We start from the raw sequence: 15,389 nt of genomic DNA on the forward strand, positions 1-15,389 counted from the left end.
GAGAGATACATACCTTCCTTATCTATCAGCAATCGGCATGAAATCTTTATCTTGGGTCGTATATACAGTAGGTTCTTCGTCACTTGCTTAGGTAAAAGGCGGGTTTCAGTAATTTAAAACTAATGCCTACAGTAAGAGAACTCGATTTAAATGTATCGGTTTATTGACAATCTGAAACTACATCACAGAAAGTCTTGTGACATTTCACAACAGCTGATCAACGAACTCACTCCTGTCCGTTTAAAAAACAAATGAATAATAACAACAATGACGAGAGACGCTGGCTTTGGAGACATTAATTCAATTGTTTGGGGGGCATCATTACTAGAAACTACCGTCTTAAATTAAGAATAAAATAAAAAAAAAGCCTTGAGATCCCTAAGATCGGCTTCCATGTGAGACTGCATGTACCACCATAACGATTCGTGGCAATCCAGCCCCGTAACACGAGTTCTGGACTCTTGGTATAATTAAGGCTGTCCGATCGGTATGTGCCACAGAGTGGTTCTACGGCATGGACCTTTAATTGAATCGATGTGACATGCGACCAGGCCATGGACCGACATCTAACTTTGTGATTTACGTTAAAGTCATTGTGGGTGATGACTGCAATAAGAATGATGCAATAATGGCAAATGGCCCTAATCTAAGTCACCGAGGTTGATGACCCCATGACCATCCAAATTCCAGGCTGAATACTGAAACACAATTAAGTTAAAGTAATTGATGATCAAGGTTTCCACGTTAGTGAATCCCCAGCACATCTGGTGCTCAGCAAATCAAAATAAAAAATAACAACACAACAAACTGTCACAACACTTGTGGCAGTAAAGTCCCTTGCTATCGGACATGCCCCCTTAATCGTTACGTTAATAAGTTGAATTTTCCCAGCAAATAAAACTAAGATTTTCAAAATACATTTTCTAATTAGTCACTTGGGTTTAGGCTAATCCTCAAAATATGGTTCCCCTGAATGAAGTAATCTCATAACCCTATTTAACAACAAATTTATCTCTTCTGGATGAAGAGGTTTCTTTAAACTCCCGAACTGTTTCAATTAAATTTACGTTATCACTTGTACATGTTTACCAGAAAGATTCCTTTGAAATAAATATTGGTTTATTTGCTTATTCTAATAGTTTTCTTCTTTCGCAGCTGGATTACGAAATACATAGTCATAACAACCGGTACCATTTATTTATTTCATGATGTCACTGAACGAGTTTACGTTATAACAGTAATAATTATTAAGACACTAACTTGGATAATCCTAAACTTAAATCCTATAATCTGCATAAATTTACACACAATGCAAAACAAGACATGCCAATCTCTTATAACATCTACGGTTATTCCCTGGACTAATTCCGGCAAGGGCCGATGACCTTCGATGTTAGGCCCCTTAAAACAACAAGCATCATCAAGCATCATCAATTCCGGCAACTCCTTCCGATATGATTTTATGCTGATGAGTAGGGAGCGGATTTTTATGTGCTAAAAATGTGAAAAAGATTTACTTTTTATGTGCTGAAAAAACTTTAAAATTTGTGATAACATATTGAAATTATTTTCCTTTAAATATCACATAACTACTCGCGCTCAAGAAGTAAATAAGTATAACGTTTTGAATTAGAATATGGTGCTACTAAACGTGCTCCTGAAGGCAAATTGGTAAATATGGTAAATTGAAAACGATTTTTTATCAGTATTTTCCCTGTAAATGAAATCTTAAAACCCTTGCACTCTACAATCCACATATGGAGTTTTAACACAATTGGAGCTGAGCCATCTAAATTATTATAGAAACATTCTGAACATATTAGTATAAAGGATGGTTACTAATCAAACACTCCTATTTCGTCAAAGTGAGGTAACATCTGCTGCAAAGCTTCTCTGAATCGAGGATTATTTTTATGTTTCTCCCATGGGTTCTTTTCTTCTTTGCTCATACGTTCCTCCGTGAGTTCAGCCATATCTGGAGCTTCTTCTTCTTTTTCTTCAGCATCCCCCACAACACCGGCCAGGACAGTGGTAGCTGCATATAACCCGCATAACGCTACTCTCTTCATTTCATTCTTCAAGTCTTGGAAACCGAACACTTCCGGGTTAGAGCCTAGAGCCGCAAGAGTCTCACAGAGCTGTGTATGGTACATTTTCAACACTTCATCCAAACGTGATGCTCTCACCTCATTCTGAGAACTACTGTAAAGAAAATACGTTAAATCCGTGGCAGGTGATCCTAAGCAAGATAATTGGAAGTCAACGAAGCGCACGTCAGTAGGTTCCCCTATCGACGAGTATTTAAATAGGTAATTATTAATCCAGCAGTCTCCATGAGTTAAGACGTGAAATCCACCAGGTTGGGGCGTACAAATATCCACCAATTTATCGCTGTATTCAGGTATGAGTTTCTCAAGTTTAGCTGCGTAAGTTTCAAAACCACTCCAGGTTTTAATGGCTTTTGAAAGAATCCTCATTTGTTCAGGTAGGAAATTATCTAAATACGGTTTGTTTCTCTTGCCGAACACAACATTATCGTACTGACTTAATATGTCTGGATTGTGATTATGAAGGGCACCAGACATGCCATGAAGATGAGCTAGATTTCTCACCACAGTAAAACAATGTTGAAGATCTAACATCGCTTTTCTATTGGCCATTCTGAATCCTTGGTATTTCAGATCTTCCAGAACTACAGTATTAGGGCGCGAAGTTTTAAAAGATTTAGAAGTTATGTATGGAATTTGATCACGTTGAAATCTTTCCTCTGCGAACGTGTAGATGGCTGTCAAAGCAGATTGATAAATACTTAATTCTCTGTCAAATACGCCCAATTCTGTGATAAACTTTGTGATAAAATCACAATTTGGATAGCCTTTAAGAATGAGGTGGTGATTTTCAATATTTCCAGTATTCCCCCTTTTGTATTGAACTTCTACACGATATATTATACTGAGATAATTTTCGCCCTTCCCGACTGCAAGTTGAATATCTTTATTGACAACGGATATTTCTTGACCAGGATGAATTGTTTGAAGAACTTCCTGAAGAAAGATGTCTGTAATCCAACTGCCATCATCCCTCTCAACGATGTCGTTAGATCTGGAATAGAAATGAAATGATATTAGTATAGCCAAATGGAGCATCAGAACTTTTGTTTAAATAATAGGCTATATATTTTCATTTCTCTTGGATTATATACAACAGACCAGTGTTTCTCAGAGTAATTAGTACTGGTAACTCCCATTTCTTGGACCAACATTATTACGGAACCCTTCAGAGATATAATTGGAATCAAAGCCAAGTCGAATTTCGAATACTCCTAATTATATTAGTTAAAATTCGCAAAAGTGAGCAAGTATATATTTTAATGTATTTATAGTATATTTGATAATTAGCCACAAGACTGAACACTCTTATTTTGATTTGCAATGTATCTTTTGCTCAGATTTGTTTCCTAATAGTTCAGCGACTGGGGTCTCCATATCGACCTGTCGCTGATGAATAAAATCTTCAGATGTTAACAGGGTGACCAACAATTAGTCGCTAAATTGAGAGTGAAAACGTTCCACTACATTGTTTGTATGTTGCCGCAGACTGAGTACGAGTTAAAAGTTTTGCTAGTTGCTTTAAGTCGCACCGACACAGATAGGTCTTATGGCGACGATGGGACAGGAAAGGGCTAAGAGTGGGAAGGAAGCGGCCGTGGACTTAATTAAGGTACAGCCTGAAAATGGGAAATCACGGAAAATCATCTTCAGGTCTGCCGACAGTGGAGTTCGAACCTACTATCTCACGAATACTGGATACTGGCCACCCTTAAGCGACTGCAGCTATCGAGCTCGGTAGTTAAAAGTTAATCCGTGCCCTAGTCCCGAGGTGGTGCAGTTCTTACCAGGCACGCCCCTAATGCAGATAAGCTGCACATGCCATTTACACCATATGCCAGCCCTCATAAATCTGTGGCAGTACCGGAATCGAATCCGGGACTCTTAGGATTGTAGGTAATAGCGCTAACCCTTACGCTACAGAGGCGGACAGTACGAGTTCATTTACACTCAATGTTTCTGGGGCGAATCTTGAAGGATGGCGCATATTCCTTCCATTGCAGGACGTCCGCAATGATATGTTTCTTCAACACAGGATGAGGGTCCTAGAGAATTTTAATAGTCATTTTATTGACTTCACGTACCACTAACTACTTCTCCAGGTTTTCAGGGACGGGACTAACTGGAAATTTGATAAAACAGTCTGCTATGTAGGAAACGACACAGAAAGGAACGTGATTGTAGCGGGTGATGTTAATGTATCAAATGCCAATTGCGAAGGTAATGAAATAACAGGAAGCTTGACTACAAATAGTAAGTAATTAAATCTGGGAAGGACAGCTTAATCAGAACGTGATGGAACCAAATAAAGGAAAGAATATTCTGGACGCGGCGCTGGTAGAAGTAGATGAGTTCTATACAGAAACTAAATTGTTAGATGGTGTATCACGGAGCTATTTTTGTTGTATTTGAAAATAAGTTCGATGGAAAGGAAGGTCGTAGAAAGAGGATTATTAGGCAGGACCAGGTGGTTGACAGGACAGGCCTGAGGTAGGTTTTAAAAAGTAATAATGAACGGTGGAAGATGGAAAATAATATTGTCAACACTCTATGGGATAGGTTTGTAGCTATTGTTGAGGAATGTTAAATACAGATATAACCCTGAAAGTTGGTAAGGATGGGTAAAAGTCGCTATATTATAACAGAGAAATAGAGAGACTAAGAAGGAAGTGCACGTTGGAAAGGAATGGATTTGGGAATGTTTTTGGAAATAAGTAGAAAATGAAATAACATTGTAGAAGATTGAACCTGGCGGAGAAATCAGCTCAGGATACTATGATAGCTACACTAGTGACCAAAAATTAAGCAAAAGTTACGAGTAAGCAGGGCAACAGGACACAGACCACAAATCGCACTACATATGCACCTGCAAACATTACGTGTGCGCTCTGTATATGAAAGGAGTGTTCCCTGCTTTGACTAGCGGCGTAACCGCAAGGCAAACACAGCCAGTGCCTGCGTCTCATATTCCTTTAATCGTGTTTGCCCTGTTATAGTGGGCGGGGGGTAGCCTCGTGGTGAACGTGACAACATAATGGCACAACGACGTCGTTTGGACGCCGTTTTTGCAGCGTAGAATAGTCGGCCGCCTGGAAGCAGGCCAGACACAGACCGAAGTCGCCGTATCCTTGAATGTACCACAAAGTGTCATTTCCAGGCTTTGGAGACGATTTCGGGACACAGGAGATGTTAGTCGTAGGCCAGTACCAGGTCGACCGAGGATAACCACCCCACAGCAGGACCGATATCTGGCCTTAACCGCCCGACGAAATCGGAGTGCACCTGCAAGACAACAGTCGCGGAGCTTGCAGCCGTCTCAGAGGTGGCCGTTTCCCGGCAAACTGTGTACCGGAGGATCAGAACAGCAGGGCTGTTTGCCCGACGTCCAGTCGTGTGCGTCCCGCTCACTCCAGCACAGAGACGGGTTCGTTCACTGTGGAGCCGTCAACATCGAAACTGGACCATGAATGAATGGAGGCATGTGCTCCTCACAGATGAATCCCGCTTCAGTTTGCAGAACGATACCGTCGCACATTAATCCGGAGAGAACCGGGTAGCCAATACAACCACAGGAACATCGTGGAACGGGACCAGTATGGTGGTGGTGGCGTCATGCTGTGGAGCGGCATCATGTTGAATGGCCGTACGGTCCTGCACATCTTCATGGGTGGTCCGAGGAACACTGTTAACGCTCGGAGATACAGCGATGAGGTACTGAGACCACATGTTCGACTCTTCAGAGGTGCGGTTGGTCCAGACTTCCTCTTAATGGACGATAATGCTCGACCGCACCGCGCTGCTCTGGTGGATGAATTTCTGGCTGGGGAAGATATTCATCGCATGGACTGGCCAGCGAGGTCTGCGGATCTGAATCCTATAGAACATGCTTGGGATGCATTGGGGAGGCAAATTGCATCCCGTCAGCCTCCACCAAGGACCCTCCAAGACCTTCGCATTGACCTTTCGGACGAATGGGATCGACTGCCACAAGAGCTCTTGGGCCATCTGATAGAGAGCATGCCACGTCACTGCGAAGCATGTGTGGACGTTAGGGGTAACCATACATCCTATCAACAGTATATTTTGTTGTGGAAGACATTGCTAAATTTTGTTAGTTGCTGTCAAAGATGTTGGACAAGTTGTGTGACATATGGTGTGTTATTCAGCTGCCATTTGTTCAGCAATCCGTCTGACATTCCTATCAGGCAGTAAGGCCTCGTTTGGTGACTATGCTAAACTTTTGGACACTAGTGTTTATAATAGTCGGTCCGTACGAGTTTTGCTGAAAAAATTGAACTGTATGAATTCTATGGGTACTGTAAGACAGAAAGAGTTTCCAAGGACATTCAAAGAATCAAAAATGAATAAAGGGGAGTGTATACGGGGTTATTCATACACGTTGTTCACCTCAAAAATCTTCTGATCCTTTAAAGATATAGACATTATTTTAGAGAAAAATTGTTGATAAACACTTATACATCGCCCTTACCACGAGCAGGCACTGAAAAACCACGGTATGATGTACAGTATTTCGAAGTTACACAACTTTCGTTTCATTGATGTTGAATCGGTAAGAGACGGGATAACACAGTTCAAATACATCAATTGCTCTATTGCCCTTCTCAAGAGTACATTACGCATTAAATGAAATCAACAACTTCAAAGTCCAATGAATGACATGGTCTTTGGGGAAAAAATGGGTGCAAGAATTAATGAAGAACGTTATTATTGGGCTCTTTGGTCCCCCTTAAAGCCAATGTCGTTGTACATACAACAGACAGCGGTGGAGTTGAGAATAAATTGCCGCTAGTAAGTTAGCATACACCACTTCTTCGAGAATGTGGTTCAGGTATTTTTAGTATCATTATTTCATTCTCCCACTTTCCAACCACTTCTATCGCTCAGGGAACTGTACAGTCGGCCAAAAATTGGTTGGGGATATGCCTATGTGTGTTTATCACCAATCCGTCAGTCACGACCATCACAGTCAGCGGAATATCGCTTTATACCTAATGAGTACACGTATGCAACCCTTTAATATCTCCAAAACTACTCGTTGGATTTGCAAAATAAGCATATCTCTGAACTTATCGCTCGATTCGTAGTTGTTTTATTGGGTAAAATTAATATAGCCCCTTTTAAGGAAAGGAATTTGCTACCGGTTTCTTCGTCATTACACACGTGATAGAGACGAAGTAGACAGTATTTGATGAGCCGCTTAATACGATTTAAGAACTGGAAGCAGTAAGTCTATATCTTTGATGGATCAGAAGATATTTGAGTTGGACAACTTACATGCAGAAGCCTGTGTGTGATGATTTACAGAGGGCAGAAGTATTCAGTCAGCAGTATATAAAGATAGTTGGTTACAAGGCTAATGTCAAGATACAGGAGGTGACTAAGTAATGGCATTTACCTGTGATAAAAAGACATTTACACTAAGATATCAATTTGGAAACTAATAGCAGTTGGAATTGATCAAATTTCTCGGGGTATATTAAAGGCAATTGTTTGCAATATAAAACAATATCTGAAGTGCCCATTTGATTACCTTTTGCATAAAGGAGCTATCCCAAATTAATGGAAGGTTGCAATTGTAGTCCTTGTGTAAAAAGGGAAACATAATGCGGATAATTACAGGCCAGTCAGTTTGACGTACATTGCATGTAAGCTTTGTCAAAGTACTCTTTCTGATTATAATAGATATGTTTGCGAAATTACGAACTGGTTTGTTAGAAGGGATTTCAGGTTTAGGAGAAGTTATTCCAGTGAAACTCAATTTGTAGGATTCATAGCAGATACTTTAGATTCAGGATGCAAAATGTGCTTTTTCGGTATTGATCTCTCCAAGGGTTTTGATAGAATAGGTCATGGTAGACTACTGACGAAAATAAGGGAAAACTTGGACTGGACAATACTGTATAATGACTAAATTGGTGGCTACATCTCTAGAAAAGAGAACTCAGAGGATTAGAGTAGGTGATACTGATCGTGTAACCGAAGTTCATCAAGGCAGTATTATTGGATCTTTATGTCTACTGATATACATACCACGGTTGTAAATAAAGTACTGGCAATATTGATAAACGCAATATTTAATGTACTAACAAGTGCAATTGCATTACATTCCTCCAATGTAGTCACCCACACACTCTATTATATTTTGCCAAATGTCGGAAGAACGTTGGAGAACTTCGGCAAGGCGTTCTCTGTTGACAACAACGACGTAGCGTCCTATCGCGCGGAGTACAGATATCACGTCAGGAAATCGGTGACCTCGGAGGTGTTCTTTCAACTTCGGAAACAGGTGACAACGACTCATGTCTGGTGAATACGGAGGGTGTTCCAAGACGTCCAAGTAAGAGCTTGACATTGTTTGCGAAATGACAACGTGTGTTGTCATCCAGCACGATAGAGCGATCGTCTCCCAATAAATGCGGACGTTTGCGCCGCATAGCCGAATGCAGTTGTCACTCCAAAAATCGGCAATAGTAGTCACTGTTGAAGGTTTGTCCCTCAGGCACAGCAAGCGTAAGAATAACACCCTCGTAGTCTGCGCCACAATCAGCATATGCTTCTCCTGACTGGGTTTCTGTCGAAATTTCTTTGGACGTGGTGAACCTGGGTGGCGCTATTCATTCGATTGACGCTTTAATTGAGGCTCATCAATGGCAACAATACGCTGCAGAAATGCTTCTCCTGCGGTATATGTCCAGGTGGATGCCAGCCACTGCAAACGGATGCAATTTCCGTCCGTTGGTTAGTTCAATCAATCAATCAATCAATCAATCAATCAATCAATCAATCAATCAATCAATCAATCAATCAATCAATCAATCAATCAATCAATCAATCAATCAATCAATCAATCAATCAATCAATCAATCAATCAATCAATCAATCAATCAATCAATCAATCAATCAATCAATCAATCACTATTGATCAGCATTTAGGTCAATCGCCCAGGTGGCAGATTCCCTATCAGTTGTTTTCCTAGCCTTTTCTTAAATGATTGCAAAGATTTGATGTAGAATCCAACGGGACGCAATTTTCCTCATGTTAAGACATTTCGGCAGTATCTGCCACACCATTTGATGACCGAGCGAACTTCTACGGATAATTCCCGGACAGCCCATCCATGGTCTGCGGAAACGGGACTACTCACGATTTCAATCTGATCTTAAGGACTGGACGGCCGACCTGTGCGGCACAAACCCGCAGTCACATTCCGACGCCCACGAAACGCCTTGATCCATCGTGCAACCGTCCTATAAAGTAATGCATTCTTACCAGTAGCTTCACATAATCCTCTATAACATTCTCATGCACTTTTGTCACGGGAAAACTCGATCTTCCTCTATGAAGGCTGTACACCTTTTGAAAACGTGCTTTCGAGCGGTGATATCGACACTCTTCACTTCAGCGCCACACAGCAATAACAATCCCAGCTGGATGCTCGTCAAATGCACATCACGCATCGACAACAGCGCCACCTCACCGCTCCCATATCCTATTTGCCCATTTCCGATCTCCGCGAGTGTCTGGACTACATTGCCTCTGCTGTATTTGCAGCCATCGTGTATGATACGAATAAAGAGCTGGAATCAAAGATAAGGCTTCTTTCGGATAGTGTTATACTGTATAGAGTAATAAATGTTACTGGGATGTGAGTGACTGCAAAAACCTCGAAAATGTTGTGAGCTGATGGTAAGCAGGATTAAAATTCAGGTTGTGAACTTCACCAAGAAGAAACGATCTGTCACCTTTAACTACTGCGTTGATGGGGGTGAAAGTAACTCATGGGGATCACTGTAAGTACCTAGATATGCAATGGAGTAATCACACAAGCGGTAGTGTAAATAAAGTTTACAAATCTCTTCATATGTTTACGAGGATGTTTGCGGATTGTAGTAAAGATGTAAAGTAGAGGGCAGACTCTGGTAAGACCACTATTATAGTATGGTTTCAATGAATGAGACCCTCACCAGGAGAGAATTGGAAAAAAAAATCCACACACAAGAAAAGCACGATTGGTTCTGGATGATTTCTGTCACGAAAATCTCCGACGACATAATTTAACAGCGTCAACTCGTAAGACCTTCACCAGGCCCCTCCGGAGGCTACACGCCATAATAAATTTTATTCCTTTCAGTTAAAGTATCAAATACAGCACCAAGTAAATATCATATATTTATTTAACAACCAAAGCACTCTCTATATTTCAAAGAGAAACAAGAAAGAACCTTTGTAATTACTGTTTGGTGTCTTGATTTTTGGTAATTCTTGTCATGATCACTAGGAGGAGCCTACAATTTCCAATTAAAGAGTAGGGTTCCGCGAATATTGCAAACTTTGGGCTGGGAAGCCTTGGGAAAAAGGAGACGAGCTGCTCGACTAAGAGGTTCGTTCCGAGCTATCAGTGGAGAGATAGCGGTGGAATGACATTACTATACTGAACCCTTTAGGTCCATATTGAGGGATACCTACCTTCCTTACCTATCAGCAAAGTTCATGAGATCTGTCTCTTGGGTCGTTTCGGGTTCTTCGTCACTTGCTGAGGTAAAGGTAGGGTTCATTAATTCTAATCTATCTACTGGAATGAAAGGTCTGTTTAAAAGATTCCTATTTATTCAGGAAAATTCTGAAGCATGTCAATGGTATCATAGAAGTCAATTGTGTCCACTGGACACCACAATCATTTTTACATAAACGTCAGAACACTGGTGTGAGACTTTAACGTAACTGCCTGATGGGCATTCTTACTAGAAACCATTATCTCAATTATTAATCATTTAAGAAAGGAAAGTCTGGAAATCCTTAAATTCGGCTTCCATGTGAGACCACATGTACCATCATAGTGATTCGTTATGGTCCAGCCCTCGTAACACGAACTCTGGACTCTGGGAATAATTAAGGCCGTCCAATCGGTGTGTGCCACACAGTGGTTCTACGGCATGGACCCTTAATTGAATCGATGTGACCTGCGTCTATGTCATGGACCGACATCTACTCTTCTAAGTTACTTGAAAGTCATTGTGGATGATGACCGCAAGGAAATGATGCTACAATGGCATATGGCCCTAATCTAAGTCACTGAGGTTGATGACCCCCTGACCATCCAAGTTTCTAGGCTGAAGGCTAAACACAATTAAGTTACATCGGTTGATGACCAAAGTTCCACTTTACTATCCCCAGCACATTCACTGCTCAATCAATCAAAGTTCAATAATTACAACAATAGCAATGCTCACAAACTTTGTGGCAGTAAAAATCCATTTCCTTCGGATATGTCCCCTTAATCGTTACTTTACATGTTAATATTCCCCAGAAAACAAACTAAAATTTCCAGAATGCATCTCCAAGTTATTCGCTCGATTAAAGTTATTTCAAATGCGGTTTCACTGAATTTAATAATTAAATAAATTTAAATGATTTAACGAAATATTAACGAACAACAAATTTTATCTCCGCGGACTCTGGTTTCTTCACAAATTTCTACGCAGCTGTGATGTGAGTTCAATATTGCGATGTTTATCTGGCTGGAAAAGAATTTTACATAATTCATGTCCAGCTATATATATCCTGTCTCGTGATATCACGCTTAAAAATCTAATCTAGTCCTAACCGTTATTAACACTTGGATATCCTAATAATCTACGCACAAACCAAACAACTCGCCATATAATTACGATGTCATATCTCGTCATTACCATAATGAATTTTGCACACCCCTCACAGACAAACCGACCATTACGACCATCGCTCTATATTTTGGACAACCCTGAAATTGGGTTACTCTGTTCCTTATACTCAAAGTTCGTGATTTCAAATGTTCATTACGTCCCGAATTACAGTATTTCACAATACTTAGATCATTACCGGCTATGAATTTCAACTAAATCCAGCATTTTAACGTTTCCCCTGGCCGAGAATTACAGTACAATATCAACTCCACACGGGTCCCGTTATCATAGCTGAAGTCTCTCATCCCCCGAGTTCGCTTGGCAGTTACACGAAACACCTGGTTTATTCACAGTTCACTGGCTTCTCAAAATGCTCCCTTTAAACTCTGCCGACATAATTAAACAAATACGATATTCTAACCAACAAAATGCACAGGTTATGCTTCAAGATGCCCACACTAATTATACGCGTCGCCAATTAATACCGCTATGGATTTCTATGAATTTCTTTCCATTCCCAACATATAAAATATTCCTCGGGCTATCATGTCCCGGCTTCAATGACAGGACTCTAACCTGATTCGCACATCTCATCTCAACTCATATAAAACATTCCTCGGGCTTCCGTGTCCCGGCTTCAATGACAGGTCCAACCTGATTCACAAAACTAACCTCTGTTTCCCAGCTCCACAATTATCATCGACAAAGAACTGGAATAAAATCCTCACTAGAAATCCCGACGTCTAATATCGCACAATGCATTAATCATGAATAACTTCGCATAAATGATATCGTATTTAATAACTTGATTTTTACGAGAAATGACTGAAACATTCTACTAGATCTTCTATTGTCAGTCAGACACAGTTTAAAATGGGCATTAAATAAAAAACGTTTCTCTCCGTGACCAAATTCATCACCCTAGGTTCTCACCCGACAGCGCGCTTCCACTCGATTGAAAATGAGTAACCATGGATTATTATTATTAACGTCAAATTGCAGACAGAAAAAAAATACGTCGACTGAACATCTTAATTTGGCATCACAAAATATAGGCAGTACACTCACACGGATGACGATCTACATTGGACGTGATATCACTTCGGAACCCTATTCAATAACTTTTTACAACATTATTCGGCCCTCGCAAGACTTCAAAATTTTATCCAAGTGGAAAATAAAACAAATGACTCTTTTAGTCGTACTCTCACATTTACAAAACTTAGTAGGGGTGACCACTGCGTCGTATATCCCCATTCAAATACACCTTCAGAAATCACGAGACAAGATATAAGAGGTAGTAAGATGGAAAGTCACCTACCTCATGTCGTCACGCCAGTATTCGTCTTAGGGCTCACCTGTGACCCTGGCATTTTATTTAGCCATTTTTACATTCATGGCTTCACAATTCATTGTTAATTTTCTTCAGGTTTCCTGGAATAAAGCATAAAAAAAAGAAAATACCCTTCACTTGTTTGTTGAGCGCACACGATGGACTATAATTATCTCCGCACACGAATTACTTAATCACATTAGAATTTATTCAGTACTTTGTCCGTCCTATCTGGTACAATTATTTCACTCAAGAAAACTATCTCCTCATGGAGTCAAGACTTAGCCGCAATGGCTAAAATCTGCAGTTGAACTCAGTCTACTTTCGTTGGTTTGATTTCGCAGAGCAGCTCAACAATTTTTCGTCCGCTTTGTATCACAAATGCCGGAGAAGGAAGCTTCGTCATGGCGTCCCTTCATATTTATAGCAGTTACCCCCTCTCCTCGGATCTCTCCCTTTGCCGCCAAGAAAATTTCTATAAATTGTCTGACCTAAACTGCAATTTCAAGAGTTTTGAAAGTGACTACATGCTTGCTACATTTCTGGCGGTAGTGTTCACGGACATTTAAAATTTTTACGGGTTCGATTTGTGAGATGATTGACCTCCTTTGATAGGCACTATATTTTTTGACTCGGCGTGGTCACGCCATGTACACGCGCTTTGAAATAGTTCACAAAAATGACTTGAGATTCTTCCGCCGTCGACACGTGTGGTTGACGTCACGTACCCCAGAGCGTGGGACCGAAGGTAATCACCCCCTCGTCACGTGTCAAATCCATGCTATCAAGATTCCAACTTTTAGTTTAATTGTTACATTATGCATAATGTTCTTAGGGCACAAAGGTCATGGGTTCAATACGAATAAGTTCGAATGATGTCTTTAAAAGTAGGAAATATCAAAATATGAAGATAAAGTTAATACTCAAAAGGACAAATTGGGTTAAATATTCGTTTATAGAAAGAGGAGTTAGAGATTAGAATATGGAGCTGAACCCATCATTCAGAGACCTCAGGAACGAGAAAAATGCATTTTTATTGTTGTCAGGTATCGATCGGTCTATGGAGATCGCTATTTTGAAGTTTGGGAGAGTTGTGATATGTTTGTATGCTTAACCTTGGTACGTTGAGTTAGTTTTGAGATGTTCCCACCAAGAGGGACTATTTCAACTCACGTGGCATGGAGTGATACAAAAGTGCTAAAACAAAACTGTTAATTTCTCGTTAAAATAATGCTATTCAAAGTACTGACGTTTGAATCTGCAAAGAGCATATTGTTCTGCACATTATGAATGTCACTCTAACCCCTGAACTCCATATACGGCGAAGTAAAAATGCTTGCAAATTGTTGCGCCACCGAATCGGCGGGAACGCAGACAAGTCCGTCTGAGAGCGGCTCCCTCACCACTCGCCAGCATCATTCATTGGGCAGCAGTGGCGAAGCGTGTTAGTATCCACGGTTACCACTGGTAACAGTCTGAAAATATAAAAATCGAATATTCTTCTAATACTAATATTTAATATTCTTGTCTCTTCGTCTGGACGTGCCACGAGAACTCTATTGCAGTAGATCGTCTCCGTCAAAGCTGAGCGAGAGGCTGTTACCACTCCATGCAGTGGTTACGCTTTGAATCTCTTCTAACAGCTAGGCGAGTATTACCGCGCCTGCGCCAAGGAAGGCTCCTTTCCCCTCGACACAGAGATGTATCCTGCCACGTTCTCCAGTCGTGTTACCACAATGGAAAGTGGAAACAAAAGCTTATAACGTCGGTGCTGAGCTGTACTGTCCTTTCTTTCCGCCGTGCACAAGTGCATTACTATATTATTGTTATTGTGTTCTATTACACTGACTGACAGAGCAAATGCAACACCAAGAAGGAGTGGTTCGAAAGGGATGAAAGTTGGCGAAAAAACAGAGACGGCACGGACGAATAATTGATGTTTATTTCAAACCGATATGCAGGTTACACAATGCGCACGGCATCGACTCAGTAGGATGTAGGACCACCGCGAGCGGCGATGCACGCAGAAACACGTCGAGGTACAGAGTCAATAAGAGTGCGGATGGTGTCCTGAGGGATGGTTCTCCATTCTCTGTCAACCATTTGCCACAGTTGGTCGTCCGTACGAGGCTGGGGCAGAGTTTGCAAACGGCGTCCAATGAGATCCCACACGTGTTCGATTGGTGAGAGATCCGGAGAGTACGCTGGCCACGGAAGCATCTGTACACCTCGTAGAGCCTGTTGGGAGATGCGAGCAGTGTGTG

General features: G+C 41.0%; 1 protein-coding gene across 1 annotated transcript in view; it reads right to left on the minus strand.

The window, feature by feature from the left end:
* Positions 1–978: 978 nt before the first annotated feature.
* The window catches only part of LOC136857719 (uncharacterized), a 47,485-nt gene continuing 33,074 nt past the window's right edge, over positions 979–15,389 (minus strand). Inside the window, exon 2 of the mRNA XM_068225063.1 lies at positions 979–3,102. Within this exon, the coding sequence (XP_068081164.1) occupies positions 1,839–3,102 (1,264 nt within the window). The 3' untranslated portion in view covers positions 979–1,838. The remainder of the gene's footprint in view (positions 3,103–15,389) is intronic.

The sequence above is a fragment of the Anabrus simplex genome, chromosome 1 (assembly GCF_040414725.1).
Source record: "Anabrus simplex isolate iqAnaSimp1 chromosome 1, ASM4041472v1, whole genome shotgun sequence".
NCBI lineage: Eukaryota > Metazoa > Arthropoda > Insecta > Orthoptera > Tettigoniidae > Anabrus > Anabrus simplex.